The following is an 18,046-nucleotide window of genomic DNA, read 5'->3' as shown; positions in this document are numbered from 1 at the left end:
TGTATCATTTCAGCCCGACAAAACATCATTCAATTTTGTTTATGAATTTACAGGGCTGCACGGTGGTGAAGTTGGTAGCACTGTTGGTCTTTCTGCATGGAGTTTGCATGTTCTCCCCGTGCATACGTGGGTTCTCACCGGGTACTCTGGCTTCCTCCCACAGTCCAAAGACATGCCTGTTAGGTTAATTGGTCACTCTAAAATTGCCCTTAGGTGTATGAATGAGTGTGTGCATGGTCGTTTGTGTGGTGCCCTGCGATGGACCGGTGACCTGTCCAGGGTGTACCCTGCCTCTCGCCCATAGACTGCTGGAGATAGGCACCAGCTCCCCCGCGACACACTATGGAATAAGCGGTAGAAAAGGACTGACTGACTGGCTTTAATTTATATTAAAAAAGGACAGGAACAAACTGTTGTTTATTTTCACAAATGTACAACCTTGACTATACACACATTACGAAATGGCACTTTAGTACAAAACTGTTTCCAGAACTGTGATTCTATGAAATATAGTGCTGAATAGTTCTTTTGAAATTTATCCTTCATGCTTTAGGGACAAAAACATCAACAGAGCCCAAAAAACTCTGAAAATCAAATTGATCAAAGGAATTTGAAAACACATTCCAATGCAAAATATCAAGGTTTATTCTACCTTCACCATCTACAGATGCTAAATTATTGAAAGGACAAAGCAGATATTGGGGCTTGTAAAGGCTGACTTTTCAGTTATAAGTAATTTTCTTATTAAGAGTTCATTTATTTATATGTCTGTTTCCCAAATGGTACACTGTGCAACAAACATTACACCATTCATATCTTTTCTATCAGGATTTATTGCCAAGGGCAAGCATTCAAGTCGACAGCTTTTGACCTTTTTGATTCAACACCTTTCTCAGTCTAAGCTGGCTGTGAGCACTAAGAGAGCCAAAGAAGCTCCTGGAAGATCTCTATAGGAAATGACAGCGCATTGAAGAAAAGAACACAGTTCTGCTTGCTGCACATGTAGGGTATATCTGTCATTGATTATATAAGCAATTGGAGCAGCTCTACCCCCTGCATCATACACAGATGTAAAATCTGGATATTTCTCATTGCATTTGAGGATACTTGCAGCATTCGGTCTGTAAAGAAACATAAAGACTACACGTATATCTATTTATAACACAAACATGTCAAATATAGCCACTACACATGGTATTCCTTAAATAATATTATCTGTCTTCTTACATAATGTAAATTAGCACTCAGTGAAGCTGAATTTAATTATTTCATATCCTCTTCCTTTTTGGTTTTAGATACATGTAGATATAGTGCAACAAACCCAGTGACATTACAATTTAATGTAATATGTTTATTGTGTTCATTTTCTCACACATTTGTATGTCAGGTCAATAGATCTGTCTGCTTTACGTAATGTGTTCTTGTCTCATTCCAAAATGATACCAAAGACAAATGAGTTTACGGTCTACGGTTTTGGTGTCTGTAGCTGGTGCAAAACTGAGAGTTGTAGTTAGAACTCAAGAAGGTAACTTGGAGTCTTGGATGGCCGCCTCTACCAACGTCTGCCCGAACACGTCTAAGCATGACTGCTTAAAGCACCTTGATGCAACTTTTTCACTGGGAAGTTGAACACAGTGACCTCTATGCATTTGTGTGAATAATCAGATTATCTATCTGGGAATGTCTTGATCAGGATGTTTTTGTCCCCCATAACTTATCCAAATCATTTAAGATTATGCATTGGCCAAAACCGAGTCCTTTCATTAAATTCAAAACCATGTATATGCTGTAAAATAACACACTATGTTTCATCCAGGATCTGCAGATGAGAAACACCTTTTTGGCCAACTTTGGTCAATTTTGGTCAATTTGTAACAAAACTATTAATTCATTTGCCATGTCGTCAGTGTTCTTCAGTGATCTTACTTCTTGTTGCTGTTGATGATGTTTTCAACCAGAGCAGTTTATTGAAGTGCTAGGCTTATGCTAGCATGTTTACACTGTGTTTTAATATGACTTGTTGATCATTCAGTTTGTAACATATTTAACTTTGGTTCTAGTTAAACAAAAAAATCTTACCAAAAAGTTGTACTCTTGCTCCGGAAACGTAGTGCTTTGTTTTGAATATCATACAATTCAAAACGTGTTTCAGGTACTCTCTGTGTAGCTCCAAACAGATGGGAATACCTGTGCACAGCATAGAGTTGGCCACATGGCACAGACCAGGAGCTGCAGCAGCCAGTACAGTTTTTATTTCACTGTGAGCATCATCTTAAAACCCAGTCTTGGTGGACCAACCAAATAATACGCATGGTCCGTAGTGTAGTTATCCCAGATGTTATTTTTAACAACTGGTTATGCAGAACAGGGACAAATGGGTCACTTGAGGTGCAGCTGACAATATCATAGAGAACTGGACCTGTCGAATAAGTCTTGGAAGTTGAGTTTTGTCAGGTACCAGCAATTGAAAATCAATGAATGGGACCTCAAGTCAATATCTTGGGTCAGTTCAAGACATCACTAATCTAGACCAAGAAAAATGCGGTTGATTCTAGGTTCAGTGCATCCATGTAGCAAAAAATAGAAAAGTATCCTTCAAATGCCATGATCCATGATTTCTGTAAAGTGAAAACACTTGCAATATTTTAAACGGACCTGCACTGGTCTGTGCTGGAAAGAATGATGGGTAAAGAGAACCATATCCTTAAGTAATAGTCTGACGATCATCTTTGGGTCGGATGAGCATCGGACACCAGAAATGTAGCTGAGAGAAAAAAAAAAATTTATGTCAGAGGCTTGTTTCATGAACAAACAGCATATGTAGCTTAATATAACGGTGCAATAAATTTAAAAGCAAACCTTTATAATAAATGACATAATGCTGCATTCATTTCCTTCCTTGACCATTTTTGACCTTTTCCGCAGGATTTTGCGATGCAGGAACTCCACCCTTGCATCGCTTGCATCAGAAAAGAACCGATCACAGACCATTAGCCTGAGCTGGGAGATTTTAGCCGCCATTAGAGCCATAATGAGCAGGCTGATGAGGATGGCACTCAAGGGTAATATAGAGTAATGCAACAGCAGCTCGGGTTCAGGGAGGCATTTACTCTCAAACAAGGTCACAGAGTAGGAAAAATCCATTTGATGGTTTTCTTCATCAATTGGTATACCTATCAAAGTTGCAATTCCCTGGAAAGAAAATAGTCTTCTGATCAACCAAATGACTAAAGGGAAAATAAGTAAATGTTAAAAAATGACCAAACTTACTTTGAAACTGATCATCAGTGGGACATGGAATGGCTTCAGCTCTGATAACCTTTTCGTAACAATATCAACAAAGCAGTACAACAAGGCATCCACTGTTATAAAAATGGTCCAAGCTACAAAGTGGGAGATTACTGGGACTCCAAATTTCAGCATGGCTTTTCCCTCCCTGGTGGTGGGATGGGCTGAAGGAATGGAGATGTAAAGCTTCTCTTCCTTCGGGTTGAGGGGGAGAACGTGGGGCTTCCCTTCAGCCTTCTGCTTCTCATCATACAGAACAAACCTCCTGCTTATGTAGCTATTTTCATATTTCAAGTCATTGCAATATTTTTTGATGCGCAAAGCTATGAACATCATTAGCACGACAAAGCTGATGGCAGGAAACATCTTGTCTGTCACAGAGGAAACTGTTTCCATGACACCTTGAACATATTTTACAGTCTCATTCAGCTTCTGCTCGGCCTCACTCAGTTTCAACCTGAACACTTCTGATTCTATTCTTGGTGAAACCTTCAATTTTGAGTCAAGGTTGACAACTCCAAGGTCTGTAACTCCTTTGAGGATGCCTCCAATCCACTCCAACATCTTGACATAGTTGCTAAATGGAGCAACAATGGATGCTTTCTTTGCCTTCAGGTTGCAGATCATACTCTGTGTTAGGCGGCTGAGATTCCTCATAGTGTTTTGAATATTTTTAAGAACAACTAAACTCGTTCCAGCAGTCAGCAGCAAGTTCCGGCTCTTCTTCATGAAAATAGACATCACAAACAGAGTCCCCAAACATCTCACTCTATTTGAAAGGAAAAGGGCAACATTTAGTAAAACCCCGAAGCAGCCAGCAATCCCACTGGCCACTACCAGCTCGTAGTCCACAGCAAAAAGGAGGTACAGGAGGAGCAGGGAGCTGAGCAGTAGGCTCGATAAGATGCAGGTGATGAGGAGGATGAGGGTCCTTCTCCAACTTTTTCTTTCACCAGTGGTAAAGACATCTAATGCCTGAGAAACAGTCTCCTCAAAGTGTTGCTTCACAGAGATCCATGAGAGCAGCATCATGGAGAACAGATGTTTATTGGCAACAACAGGAGCACAAAATCTGCAAGGAAAAACAGTAGCTCGTTTAATTTTAATTGTATTGATATTTAGTTGAGGGGATTTTCAATAAATCACAAACCTGATGAGCACCAAGTCAGTAGATATACAAAAAAATAACATTACCAGATTCCACAGTAAGAAGATAGAGAGGTCCAATACAAATCCAGTTACATCCAGTCCATTTACTTCCAGTTCAATAAAGTCCGAATGTATTCCATCATCATCCAGTTCATCACACTACAGTCTGATTCTGTCTATTAGTATAAACTACCAGTTTCTGAAAAGTAAAAGAAATAAAAGGAGGCTTCACTGACTCCTGTTCTAAAGCATGCCTTGTGTAGTCTCCCTAAATACAACATAAACAGGAAGTACTCCCTCCCATTTAAAACCTCAAGTCATGTCATTCGTAAGTCATCTCTATTTTTACCCAAAAACAGAAGGAAACATTAACTAATGTGTCATAGAATTTTATCAGTGTCTAGCCTTTTTATGGCTGCAGGACTGTATGCCAAAAATAACTCTTCTTGCAGTATCTTTTAGTTTCAAGATGATCATGAGGGTTTTATTCAAAACAAAGAGCTTTTTTGAAAAACTCAATCCTGAGAGAAAATTGGAGAAATTTAATTGATTGGCCTCGTCATCAGAAACCTTGTGAAATGAATCCCTGTTTGTTCTTCAATTTTATTAAAATGGAGTTTAGATGAAAATTCAAACTGGAAGACTCACCTCTACTTCTGGCTCCATCTAACTACTCCACTACATTCTCCGCTCCAACCAATCAGCTTCTGGTCTGCATTCCTCTTCAGCCAATCATCCCTCAAGACTTCGCTTTAAAAGCCCTTCATACGCAGAATCTCCTGCTCTTCAGCTGAGCTTCTACCCTCCTCCTACCCATCTGCACCATCAGGCTTCAAGCTCCTTCCGACTCCCTTATCTCCTCAGACCTCCACTCCACCACCAGTATCAGGATCCCAGGAGGAAGACTTCTCTAATTCTAACCCTAAGATGTTCATTCAAGCTCATGTCGTTATCAGCACCCATGTCTTCCACTGGGGTCCAAGCGCCAGAAGAAAGCAAACATCGGCTAATAAACTCAAATTGCCATGTCTTTTTTTTCTCTCATTTGTGAGTCTTTTCGGGTTGAACTGAGTTAAATAATTCCTTTTTGTGTTTGTTTATGTAGAGTTTGAGTTAAAATTACTTTGATTTGCTTAAACTCTGTGTTATTCAGAAGATTAAGAATCATTTTCAATATAGCATTTCTCACTAAGGCATAAATTAAATCAGAGTTGTTTTTTTCAAAATTTTGGCTCCCTTTTCATTGTTTTATTATATTTTGAGAGAAGCCTGTCTCATTTCCTTTCAGAAAGAAACTTCTTGGTTGAATGAAAATGAGATGGAATCATAACCCAATCCTGGCAATAACCATTACATAAAGAATCAAATAGTGTTAATGATTTAACGATTGCAAATGCTTGTTGTTGTCTTGCTGACCTCAATCTAAGATTTGAAACAATGTTGGTACAATGTGGAGATAGAGATGATGTTTCTCTGTTTAATTGGGACAATCTGCCCCCACATATGCAAGATGTATGTCACAATTTAGCCAGAACACATACTGAGTGAAAATGGAGACCAAGTATCACCAATTAGGATCGGCACATACTTCTGCAAGAAGGTCCAAATAACTACAGGAGAAGGAAGGGTATGAAGGTCAGTTCTCTTCTATCTTTGGGCACGAACTAATTTCAGCAGCAAGATGAGCCCTTTTTTTGTTAGGAGTACTTTTTTGTTGCTGCTGCTGCAATTATGGCAAAATGATTTATGCTGCAAGGGCTTTAAAAATATGTTTGGCAAAGCATAAATGCTGCATTATAATGTAAATTAATTTGTTGTCACATCAGAACCAAGCAAGCCTCTAACCTCTCCTTTGGGTTCATCCTTCCAGGTGCTATTTTTGAGGTTTTCCCAGCAGATCTAATCATAGGTTAATCCATTACTCAGTAAATGGGCCTTGATCTGCTTCGGTTTCTCCAAAACTCTTTTGTCAGTTTCTGCAGACTTTGCGCCTTGTCCACATTTAATCAAAACAGAACAATTAGTATCAATGTAATATCAATTTTCATTTATTTTTAATTTGAAAAATAACTTACATAAATCTCTGTACTCAACCATACTTCACCAAGACATAGCCTTGGCATTAACACATTGCACCAAAAAGAGAAATCCAAAGGCATTCAAAAGGATAAATAACATATGTCTTCGTCATCCTGAGGCATTTTTCCTGCTCCAAAAGAGAATATATCTATCTGTTTATGGTTTATTCAAATTCTGACATCTAAAGGTATATACAGTGAGCATTAAATTGAAAATATATACTGCATTCTGTTACAGGGACGAGGATGATTTTAGATATTAAAAGGTATTTTTCTCATGTGGAAACAGGAACAATGCCTCAGTTCCATTTCATTCAGACATACTGCAACTGTAAGACTCATATACCTCCCAAACATGGGAAGTATTTGTAATTACTAAAAATATAAAATAAAAAATAAACTGGTCTTGGCTTTAAAATAAAACTAACAAAAATATAGTAAATTAATTTTTTTTTCATTCAAAAAAAGAAGGAAAATGTTTTCTGTGGCAATATCCCTTATTATTATTTAAACTTGTGATCTGCTCATCTTCACTAAGAGTGCTTGTAAAACTAAACCACAGCGTCCCACAGCTCTTGATTGGTTGCCGCCCCTTGATTACGTACAGATGTCTTGGTGCACCAGAAAGGATAATTTTTGCATGTTTATCTGTCAACAGCATCAAAATAAATATACTTTGAAATCACATTTACTTTGCCTGCTTTGATAAAATATAAAACATTTTTCTCTTTCTCTTTTTTCCCTCAAAAATCTGAACGAAAATGTGACTTTGGGGGTGGAATGTATTTTTTTTTAAACCTCAATAACTGGCCGTGGAAGACCAACAACTAATTTGCTGCTCAATTAATTGTGAGGGAGAAAAGTAATAAAGTTCACATGCACTGTACAAGAATCTGCAAAAACTCCAAATATCATTGTTTATCAAAACATGCTGAGTTACTGTAAGGTGTGCCCAAGACATGTTGCAGAAAATCCTTTTCAACATGCTTGTAAAATCAAATTCAATTCAAAACAAAATATGCAGAACTGTAAAGTAACTACGAGTCCTAAAATTTGGACAATATCAGGGGACTAACTGATGGTAGCAGTGAATACTACAAAGAGAAGTACCATGGGACAAGGAAGAAAAAGAGAAATGTACAATTTGCACATAATGTTTATCTTTATAAGGCTGGAGCTTTTACAATGAAATAAATATCTAACATTTATTTCCATTGTCGCTTTTTTCTTAAATAACTCCAAACGTTTATTTTTTAAGTTCCCTTATCTGAATGTTTGTAAAACACAGACTCATGAATGGTCTAAAGAATGATAAACAATGTCTTTTTTGTCACAATGTTGCATTCACTCCCCTTGAAAACCATGCACTAGTGAAATTCTTCTTTAAAAATAATATAAATTATTGAAAATGGCTGATCTGTTTTATTTATTTTTCTTCATCTTTTTTGCAAGTTGCAGCCTCAAAATATAAATATATATTTTTTTTTAATTCAGCTAAGTTTGTGCCCATGCAAATGAACTAAAAAGGGAAAATAATTTCACAATTGGATTTCCATACGATATATCAAGAAAGAAAGAAAATAAAAGATTGTACTTTTTTATTGGGTTGGGATCGCTACTGTATATTCTGGAGTGTTGGTGGTGGCCACATCAGTATTGCCCCTGATTAACTGGTGATTTACCAGCAAAGACGGATCAGCACATAAACCCAGAGGATGCAATTCATTTCTCTTGCATGTTGGAGGAGGACTAAGACACCCCCTTTGAAAGTGTTGATCTCCACAACTGCATTTATGTAGCTAGGTGCGTTGGCATGGTGTGACCAAGCATCTGGTTAGAAACACCGTCACCCTATTCAGATAAAAGTACACAGACATTTAAAGAAACAAAAAAAACCGAAAGGAAACAAACAAAAAATTAAAATAACATTGATTTTTTTCAATCTAAAGGAGCCTCTGTAGAACTTATTTATTGGTTCCCAGTGTTGAGCCCCATGGCTTCGAATTGGAAGAAAACCTGGAACTGATAAGTTCCTCGTGCTAAGGAGTTCATCCCGGCTTCCTCCGAATGACAACACCTGGCAATCCCTGCCGCTGGGTGCTTGCAACACGCTTTGCCACGTGCACAATGTGCGCAACGTTTTTGCTTAAAACACAGGATCACGTTTGCACCCCTAGAAACAGGCTCAGAAGACACAACATCAAGCATGCAGTGTAACCGGGGCTCGTGACCTGTAATCGCAAAACTGGCTGCTACAACAACGCTATTAGTCCGCACGCTGCTATGATCGAGAGAAACTGTCCAGTGAGGATTGGGATGCTCTTCTTGTCAGTGGGGCCAGAGTAGGGTCCACTAGTGAGGAAGGAGGGAAGAGCTTGTACCAGCTGATCACCATGTTGGACAGGTCCAGGTCGTCTAACAGGATCTGGACTGCTCCCATGAAGGATTTATGGTCCATACGTCCATAGTCCCCCCAGACAATGACCTAAAGACATGAAAAATCACAACAATCAAAAATGCAAAACATTTTGATTTTACAAGACTGTTTCTCTGTCACAATTTAAATGAATAATTTTGTAACCTGTAAAACTTTGCCTCCTGGATTCTCCTCAAACGGCAGTTGCTGCTGGTAGAGAGGATCCAGTGTTTTTCTTGCTACTTTAGTTTTCTTTTTGGCTATGCAGGCTCCGTTTTCCAAAAGGTAGACCTTTACATATGGTGCTGAAAATGACAAATGAGAAAGATCGGTTACAATTTGGTTACTCTGCTTGTTTTGTATCAAGAACCCCAACAACCACAGAGTAATGAATACATAAATCATTAAATAATTATTTAAATATGTCATAATTAAAATTGGAAGTTAGAAATAAACACATTAAATAAATACATTTATAACCATTTAAATGTACTATTTATTAAAAACACAATAATGAAATTGGAAGTTAATTAATTCAAATCTGAATTCATAAATTTAAAATCATATATTGTAATTTTAGGATGTCTTGTCACACTGTTCATCACAGTCCCCAACATCTGATTGGTTGATGTGTACAGTAAGTCAGCTTCAGAGCATTTGATATCAGACCCGCTGACTGACTTTGATGGGGTGACAGATTAAAATAAATTAATGATGTACTTAATGCAGGTTTCACCTCAGTCCAGTTCAGGTGAACTCAAAAAATTCAATTCAACTGAACATTTTGTCTCATAACATATATTACCTGGCAGTGCCTTGGATCCTGGTTTACCCACAAGGCCCCGGGCTCTGATTACCTCAACCTCTAGGGCTCCTTTTTTCTCCACCATGCTTATTTGGATGTCTCCTGAATAACAGATAAAACAAGATATTTAAAAAAGCCTAAAGGAATCTGTAAAGACCCATTACTACTAGTATCCCTTCCTTTAAAAAACATTAAAACGTTCTTCTCACCCATTGGTGGAGTAGCCAAAGTCTGACGCCCAACCAGTTGGGCAGGTCCGAGACCGTCCAGGAAGTCACTGAACTGAGCGTCTGAGGAGAGCCTCACACCGGGGAAGATGAGGCTGAAAGACACAGATCAGATTAAAGACAATGTCAAGCCAGGGATGGCAGCACTGTAATCAATTAATTGTCAGGAAAATAATTGGAGCTTGAAAGCCTTTTGAGGTACAGCTTTAAAGTGTAATCTAAATTGGCTGATGTACATGTAGCAGCTGCTCTTAATGAACAGCAGCCTTTTGACTATGCACAGTGTCCTTGTCCTCTTACTTTCCCTCTGAGCTGTAGCTATTCATGCTCCCATCCGTGGACTCCCGACTGGCCTGTCGAGTCATCCTGCTCCTCATCTCCACTGCCAGGCCCGTCTCTGTACTCCTCTGAACGGTGCTCCGCAACTTCTTACCTCCTGCTTCTGCACACACAGTTACACATGACACAGAAGTAGAGAAAGAGAGAAGGATCCAGACTATTAATTCATGACATGAATAATTTTGGGACAAATTAAGCCATATTCACACGGAAATCCACGTCCTTGTTTTCACTCATACAAGTGAGAATCCTGTATGTTGGAATTCTTGCTTTTACTAGCATAAAAGCTCTATTTGACCATGGCTATATGTGCATATGCCGAACAGAACATCAAGTACAGTCATTGTAGGGTCTGTACTTCCAACTGCCACAGGAACCACATACATACTCCACCTCCAACCTTCACGCTTTCCCAGTTCATCCCTTCAAACAGATCCAAGAAGACAGCTGTCTCCCTCCCCCATCAAACCTGCTGCTGCTTATCCACAGAAGTACTCAAACCTAAACAAACTAGAGGCGTCTCCCTCCTCACTTGGCCAATGCCTATCTCACACAAAGAGAAAATTACCTTCATATTTCTACATTTAAAGAGATGTTCTGCTCTTTGAGCAAGTCATTATGGTATGCAGACCAAGAAGGCAGCAGAAAAAAGATTAAAATGGGCACAACTGATCAGTGTTCCTTTTTACAATATAATGACACGTTTGTTCAACTGTAATGCTGATTAAATGTGTCTATACTCAGCTTACCTGCCTTTTCGTGTTCTTTATTAATTCAAGAGGCTTAATTTTTTCCTAAAACCAAATGTCGCTAGAGATGCACTGATCAGGTGCATCTCTGATCCTGGCTGATATGAATTTGCAGGGGTCTTTGAGGAGTTATCTGCTGATTACAATTTTACCAATATTCAGTTTTTGTAAGGACTATAACACATAAAAAAAAAACTGCTGCAGGTTTTTTGATAGATGAAGAAGTTTTGAATCCAAAAGAAACTTGCAATTACAAGATTGTCGACATTCATGCAGGTTAGGGCATATATCCCTAAACTTAACTGATATTTATTTAACATGAAATAGTGCATGGTTGAATACTGTTGGTTGGTGTGTTTATAGGCCAGAAATTGTAGGAGTTCTTAATTTTGATGCATTTAATGAATTGGGAAAAAAGATTTTTCAGCATTAGACCTGCCAAATAACACTTAGAGTGGATATGAGGAAAACTGGCCAATTCCAATCATTGGTTGTTTGATTGGTGCATCTCTAGTAGTCATGGCATATAAAGGTGTAGGCCTCATTTTATTCCTACCTGTAGTCAAATGATTTACAATATATGAATGGTGAAACCTTTCTGTGTTCATGCAGTCAAATGACTATAAAATTAGGCCAACAATCCAACAATCACTACCAGTATTCAATGTCAAATAATCAGATCACTGTTGACCCCTAAAGGATGCAAATTATTCCCAAATGATTGGTTTTAATGGTTTTTACATCACTTATTCTCATATTTTGCCAATGTGTGTAGATGTCTAGAAAACACCACGTGATTATTAGTTCTTCTTTGTGCAAACATACAGTATACAGTCATGAAGCTCTTCAGCATTGAAAGCTCATCTATTGAGATGGCCTACGTCCCCTCTTCCTGCTCTTCAGTTGTCACAATAGGAGATGCAGTGACAGAGGTTGTCTCTGACGTCTGCACCAAACATTCTCAGCCAATTAGTGGCAAGTCAGATCTTATCAATGAACACTAAAACCACAACATTTCAAACCCAGTGAATCATTTCTGGGCCATGTACCAGGATTTATATAACTGGCTGAAGACTGCAGATAGTCAGAGTTCATTTAATATTAATAAATAGAAAACATTACTACCTATCACTGCAGAAGTTAAGAAAAAGCACACAGAGTTATACATTTTATTTTAAGGTGTTATTATTAAAAGTTAACTGAATCCTTTGAGGCATGAGATAAACAATGGTATGATATCACAACTTTTCAGGTGTCCTATCCTAAATAACCAGGCACAAAATAAATAATAATCCCCCTAATTACATTATCTTTCAAATCACACAGTCAGGTTTTTTAAATCACCATAACAAAAAAGTGAATAGTTGAATTGACATTAGTTCATCTGATCAAACAAATTGTATCCTATCACTATTTATTTCATTATTTGCTACAGGCAATAGCAAAAATAAATATAATTAATGATAAACCCCTCACCAAGTTCATGCATTGGTTTGTGATAACTGAAATTCACTGTAATGCTGGTTCCTTCTTTCAAACTGCCATCATTAGCCCCAGGATCTAAATCTACACATCTTGTCCTAAATCCAGCTGCTTGTTTTTTGCTATCGCTTAATGTTCCCCCGAGCCAGCAGCCGCTAAATTTGACATTTCCCAGATGTCATCTTACCTCCTTCTTCCTCATCAAAGGAGTTCATGCAGGGGAAATAGACAGCCAGTGCCTCAAACGACGCAGACAGGCTCATCTTGCTCTGGGAGCACTGGATGCGCATCCCAGGAGCCGTGGCAGATGTATCATGTCCCTGCCTGCCCATAGTAACCGAGAATCTTCCACCTCAGTGCAATTAATACAATTTTAGGATATCAGCTTTCCTTTCCTTTTAAGATAAAAAATACTTAAGTGTATGCTGAGCAAATCGTAGCCCAGGTTGTAGACGGTGATGCTGTTATTCAGAGCTGAATAAAAAAGCCTGTCCTTAAACACTTTGGAGATTTCATCTTAGGCAGAGGCTGCAGAAAAATGCTGCCTCGGTATTCGAGTCTTGTGCTGTCTTGTGCTGTCTGGGTCTGTCCCCTGCTGCACCTCTTTCTTCATTAGGGGAGGGAACAGAGCAGTGTCTCGCCTCACCAATCAGAGAGCTGTACTGCTCAGGCGCACCTCCGCTTGCTCAGCGTTTGAACAATCTCTTCCCAGAGATACTGAGCCCCCCCCCCCCCAACTCATCTTCTATTTTTTTCATCTCCTCTTTTTTTTGCTTACTCGTTTTTCCCCACCAGCTGGCGGGTTTGTTTCTTCTGAGCTTTACATTACTGTTTTTCTCCCGATCCTGACCCATTATACTGCTCTGTCCTTGTCCTATCCACAGAGGCCAATGACAACAAGCTGTCATTAGGTCTGCCAGCATCTTTTAGAGTGGACTCGAGCCACCTGGCAGTCACTCAGAGTTCACGTGTCTAACACTGCTTTTCCCTGTTCTCTTCCTTACTAACATCATCACAGCTGTGTTTTGTTTGGAGAAGTACTTACTCTGAAAAACAAATCAAAAGGCTTATAAAGTTAATATGCTTGTCTAGTTTATGAATCTTCCCTTGCAAACATACAATATTAGAAGTAATTTGTTTCTACAATTGTTCTTCAGTGATTCACACATGTTAACAACATTAGAGGCTCTTCCTTTGAAATAATGTCAAAATATATATATTTTTATCCTTATGTTTGTTTCACGGCCAGAGAAACTGGAACAAACTTTATCAAACACTCCAGATCAAGGAGACTGTGAGTGGGACTCCATAAAAATGTATTTTCAGTGGTGGTGTTGGAGATAAAATCAGATCAAGCAACATTTGGAAAGATCTGGAAGGTAACGACACAAATTCAAATGAATCAAATGTATGGTTGTAAATGAAACATCAAGTCTGCACTAAGCGTCCTTACTGCACCAAATACCCAGTTAAGCTCCGAGCCAGAAATCCCAAACGTGATACATATGCTCTGATATCTCAGGTAGAATAAGTGCAGAACAAAACGAGAGTGCTTATTTGTGCTCACACAAATATAACATCTCCCGGCAGTGCTTCTGCTGAGACTCAAGTTCCTCCACTCTATAAAACATTGCAACCTACTTCCACAGAGAAGCTGAGTACTGCATGGAGTCCATTTGCAGATTTAATCTAGGTCAGCACAAGCAGAAACATCACGTTTAGAGCCAGAGGGAAAATGGAGCAGTGACAGTATACACAGGTGGGACAGTTTTAAGAGTCAGTATATTTCAGAACCCGTCAGAAATGTAAATCAGTTTTCAGCTGAGTCAAAAGTTTCTGCAGTGATCTAAACCACAAAATGTTAGCAGTACAAACAAAAGTAGTGTGGTTTTCAGGTCTTTTAAGTAATGCTAATGTTAACATTGGCCACTTCAGCAGCACTGTGGAGGACTGCCCTTCTTGACATGCAGGAAGCAGTGATTTACATATAAAAACACAATCTCTGAAAATCAGGTAATTCTTTATACTTTTGCATAGACAAAATGCAGCAACATTGTTTTTTGCTTGGAGGTATTTTACCATCTACATCAGTATTGTCCTTATATTTCTTTAAAACTAATCATAGTATAAATAGACTTTCACAAAACACATTTGAATTTGTTTAACTGTAATAATGAGTTAAATAATTGCATTTATCTATTAGGAAGAATACTGGAGCAGTTTCCTGAAGTCCTCAAATGCATGTTTTAAGGTTTAAAAGAGGGATCTATTTCTGTCGGTGTTTGTGGGTGTTAACAGGACATTTCTAAAGACTTTGGGAAATGGATTGCTGACTCTCAGCTGACCTGAAAAACCTCCCAGTCCTACAAATTGGCTGCTTAATCACAAATTCCCCTTCCTCTAGGGTCTATGGCTCTGCATGGCCAACCACCTGTATCCCAGATATTTGGGACCATGCAGTGCTTGTCAACAGCAGCAATGATGCTGTAGTTCACAGCAGTTGACGTGAACCGTTGGTCAGATCACAAGAAAAGGAAAAACAAAATGATCATGATTGTCTTTGGGATCATTATTTCTCAGGGCTTACATGGACCCAAACGATACATTAATGTCCTGGTGAGAAATCAAAGAAATAAAGATGTGCAGATAAATGAGGTCAATTTGCTCCAACAAATGGTGGTATCTGTGCATCAGATTTCAGTCTAATCTAATGTACAGATTAGACCTCCTGTCTTGTTCCGGTACCAAAGAAAACTCACCCATCAATCCTCAATGACTATAGACCTGTTGCCCTGACATCCCACATCATGAAGGTCCTAGAGAGACTCCTGTTGGCCCACCTGAGTAAGCAAACAGTAAACCATCAGGATCCTCTTCAGTTTGCTTATCGCTGTGGAGTTGGAGTTGAAGATGCCATCATACACCTGCTTCAACAAACCCACTGTCATCTGGACAAAGCCAGCAGCACTGTGAGGATCATGTTCTTTGATGTTTCCAGTGCATTTAATACAATCCAACCTGATTTGCTTTGTCAGAAACTCCAGAAGACTCAGGTGGAGGCCTCAACAATCTCCTGGATCAAAGACTACATGACAAACAGACCACAGTTTGTGAGACTGAAGGGTTGTGAGTCTAACCACGTAGTCAGCAGCACAGGAGCGCCACAGGGGACTGTACTCTCACCATTCCTTTTCACTCTGTACACCTCAGACTTCCAGTACAAGACAGACTCCTGTCATCTACAGAAATACTCGGATGATTCTGCACTCGTGGGGTGGATCAGAGATGGACAAGAAGCTGAGTACAGGAAGGTGGTGGACCGCTTTGTGGCATGGTGTGGAAACAGTCATCTCATTTTGAACGTGACTAAAACAAAGGAGATGATCATAAATTTTAAGAGAAACAGGAATAAGTCAAACACTATTTCTATCATGGGAGAAGAAGTGGAGGTGGTGGAGGAGTATAAATACCTCGGTGTTCACCTGGACAACAGACTAGAGTGGAGATGCAACTGTGAAGCCGTCTACAAGAAGGGACAGAGCAGACTGTACTTCTTGAGGAAGCTTAGGTCCTTTGGTGTTTGCAGCAAGATGCTGCATATCTTCTATAAGTCTGTTGTGGAGAGTGTGCTCTCTTCTGCCATCATCTGCTGGGGAAGCAGCATCAGAACCAGGGACTTAAAAAAGCTCAGCAAGCTGATAAAGAAGGCTGGCTCTGTTCTGGGGACTACTCTGGAACCTCTGGAGATCATTGTGGAAAGAAGGATTCTTCATAAAATGAAGAACATTATGGAGAACCCTGAGCATCCTCTTCATGAGATTCTCCTACAACAACAGAGTGTCTTCAGTCAGAGGCTTCTTCAGATCTGCTGTAAGACGGAGCGCTACAGGAGATCCTTCCTGCCCACAGCCATCAGCATCTACAACGGCTCTTTGAAGAAACCTTCATAATATGAGCTACAACAACATTTAATTTCCCTTTGGAATTTATAAAGTATTTTTGAATTGAATTGAATTGAGATTAAATTAGGGTCTATTTCGCTTGCCAGAACATTTTGCTGCTCTACAAGGTTTTCTCAGCAAATTTGTACCAGGCATCTAGTTACTGTATCAGTAAAAGATTGTTGTCCTCATGACTTGATGTTTATCTTGTGATTTATCAGTCATGAGTTACAAACAGAAACACATCAGATATAACAGAAAACAATTTTTTTTTGCTTCTTTAGTTTTTAATTTACAAAAAAAAGAAATGCTAAATGCTTAAATGCTAAAATAAAATACATATGTAAATTAGTTTTTTACCCTGCCGTTTTAAATAAACAAATAAACAAGAAAGGGAGTAAGTGCTACATAAACAGGATATATTGTTACATTCCTTTCTCATTATTTTTACCACTGAGTATACAGTCCCCTAGTCTTTGCTAGTATGTAAAATGAACAGCAAAATAATTACATCTGAACCTTAAAGATCTTTGAGGAGTCTTGTGAGTCTGGTCCTTTAGAAACACATTCTTCATTGTATTGTGCTGTTAAGACAGAATCCTCAGTGTTTGATGCAACAAGGCAGCATGGATTAAAACCTGAAATCATCCAAATGCCAAAGAAAATGCATCCACATCCTCTCCCACCACTTATTTATTAAAGGATGGTGTTCAGCTTGGCTCCTCATCCAAAGCGATAACCAAAATAGAACAGAGCAAAGGTAGCTCTCCTCTTCTCCGTCTAAGCCAAGGCTCGTGTATTAAGGCACACGTGCCCATTCCTCCCTGCAACCCAGTCGGCACGTGTTGTCAATTTCAGCTTTGTATCTTTGACACTGTTTATTCTTGCATTTCCACCCACCACAAAGTGACACCCTTCTCACAGCTATCACCTCACCTGGTGCACATGGCTGAGAATGTAATAATGATTATAATTTGAATTATTGTCTTTGTGAATCCATTCATTGTTGAACCTGAAAAAAGGCTTTTCATGAACATGAACAGGAGTGCTTATTTCTATATAAAACAGAAAATCATTAACAGAAAAGATCACTGTTAGCAAAAGATTCAACTATTTCAGAGAAACACAACACTGTGCTTAGTTGTGTTCACAGCTTTGCTTCAGGCAGGCTTTATAAAAGCTGACCTTTAGTCTATTTCTTTTATAGTCAGAAGATCTGATTTGTATTGCTCTAAAAAGACTTCTTAACCTTTTGAAGATAACCAAACTTGGTCTTGCTCCACACTACATAATAAAGCATTATGACAGGGTGCACAAAACTGGAAATCACGTGCACATAATAAGACAAGAATGCAAAAAAAATCGCACAGATTCTTTAACAATAAGAAAATGCTCCAATATCCCAGAAATCATATGCGTATTCTGCCTGGAAGAATACTCACAGACTAAAAACGTTGGAAGCATTCCAAACTGATGAGGCCATGCCGGCCCAAGCATTAGAGACACCCTCCAGCACTGTAAACATAGCATAATGGGCGGGCAAAACTTTGGTACTCGCATGTGCAAGCTGGG

At 38.9% G+C, this 18,046-nt stretch overlaps 2 protein-coding genes across 10 annotated transcripts in view; both read right to left on the bottom strand.

The window, feature by feature from the left end:
- Positions 1-387: 387 nt before the first annotated feature.
- LOC124866091 (dendritic cell-specific transmembrane protein) lies at positions 388-4,591 on the bottom strand. Its single transcript, XM_047361750.1, has 4 exons — positions 4,483-4,591; positions 3,271-4,360; positions 2,860-3,192; positions 388-2,764 (listed from the first exon to the last, which is right to left on the bottom strand). Exons 2-4 carry the CDS (start codon positions 4,318-4,320, stop codon positions 2,705-2,707), a joined length of 1,443 nt encoding a protein of 480 aa, XP_047217706.1. The 5' UTR covers positions 4,321-4,360; positions 4,483-4,591; the 3' UTR covers positions 388-2,704.
- A 1,870-nt stretch (positions 4,592-6,461) lies between these two features.
- Positions 6,462-18,046, bottom strand: part of rims2a (regulating synaptic membrane exocytosis 2a) — a 201,449-nt gene continuing 189,864 nt past the window's right edge. For 8 of the 9 annotated variants that reach the window (XM_047360424.1, XM_047360415.1, XM_047360417.1 and 5 more), the window contains 5 exons: positions 10,264-10,405; positions 9,946-10,058; positions 9,737-9,838; positions 9,097-9,236; positions 6,462-9,000 (listed from right to left, as the gene is read on the bottom strand). In XM_047360424.1, coding sequence (XP_047216380.1) covers positions 8,797-9,000; positions 9,097-9,236; positions 9,737-9,838; positions 9,946-10,058; positions 10,264-10,405 — 701 coding nt within the window. In that variant the 3' untranslated portion in view covers positions 6,462-8,796. Of the gene's footprint in view, positions 9,001-9,096; positions 9,237-9,736; positions 9,839-9,945; positions 10,059-10,263; positions 10,406-12,720; positions 13,464-18,046 lie in introns of those variants that run through there. The other variant, XM_047360423.1, reaches the window with a different exon arrangement.

The sequence above is a fragment of the Girardinichthys multiradiatus genome, chromosome 3, assembly GCF_021462225.1.
Source record: "Girardinichthys multiradiatus isolate DD_20200921_A chromosome 3, DD_fGirMul_XY1, whole genome shotgun sequence".
NCBI classification, from domain to species: Eukaryota; Metazoa; Chordata; class Actinopteri; order Cyprinodontiformes; family Goodeidae; genus Girardinichthys; species Girardinichthys multiradiatus.
Note: the sequence above shows the minus strand (reverse complement) of the source record. Positions and strands in the feature narration are given on the sequence as shown.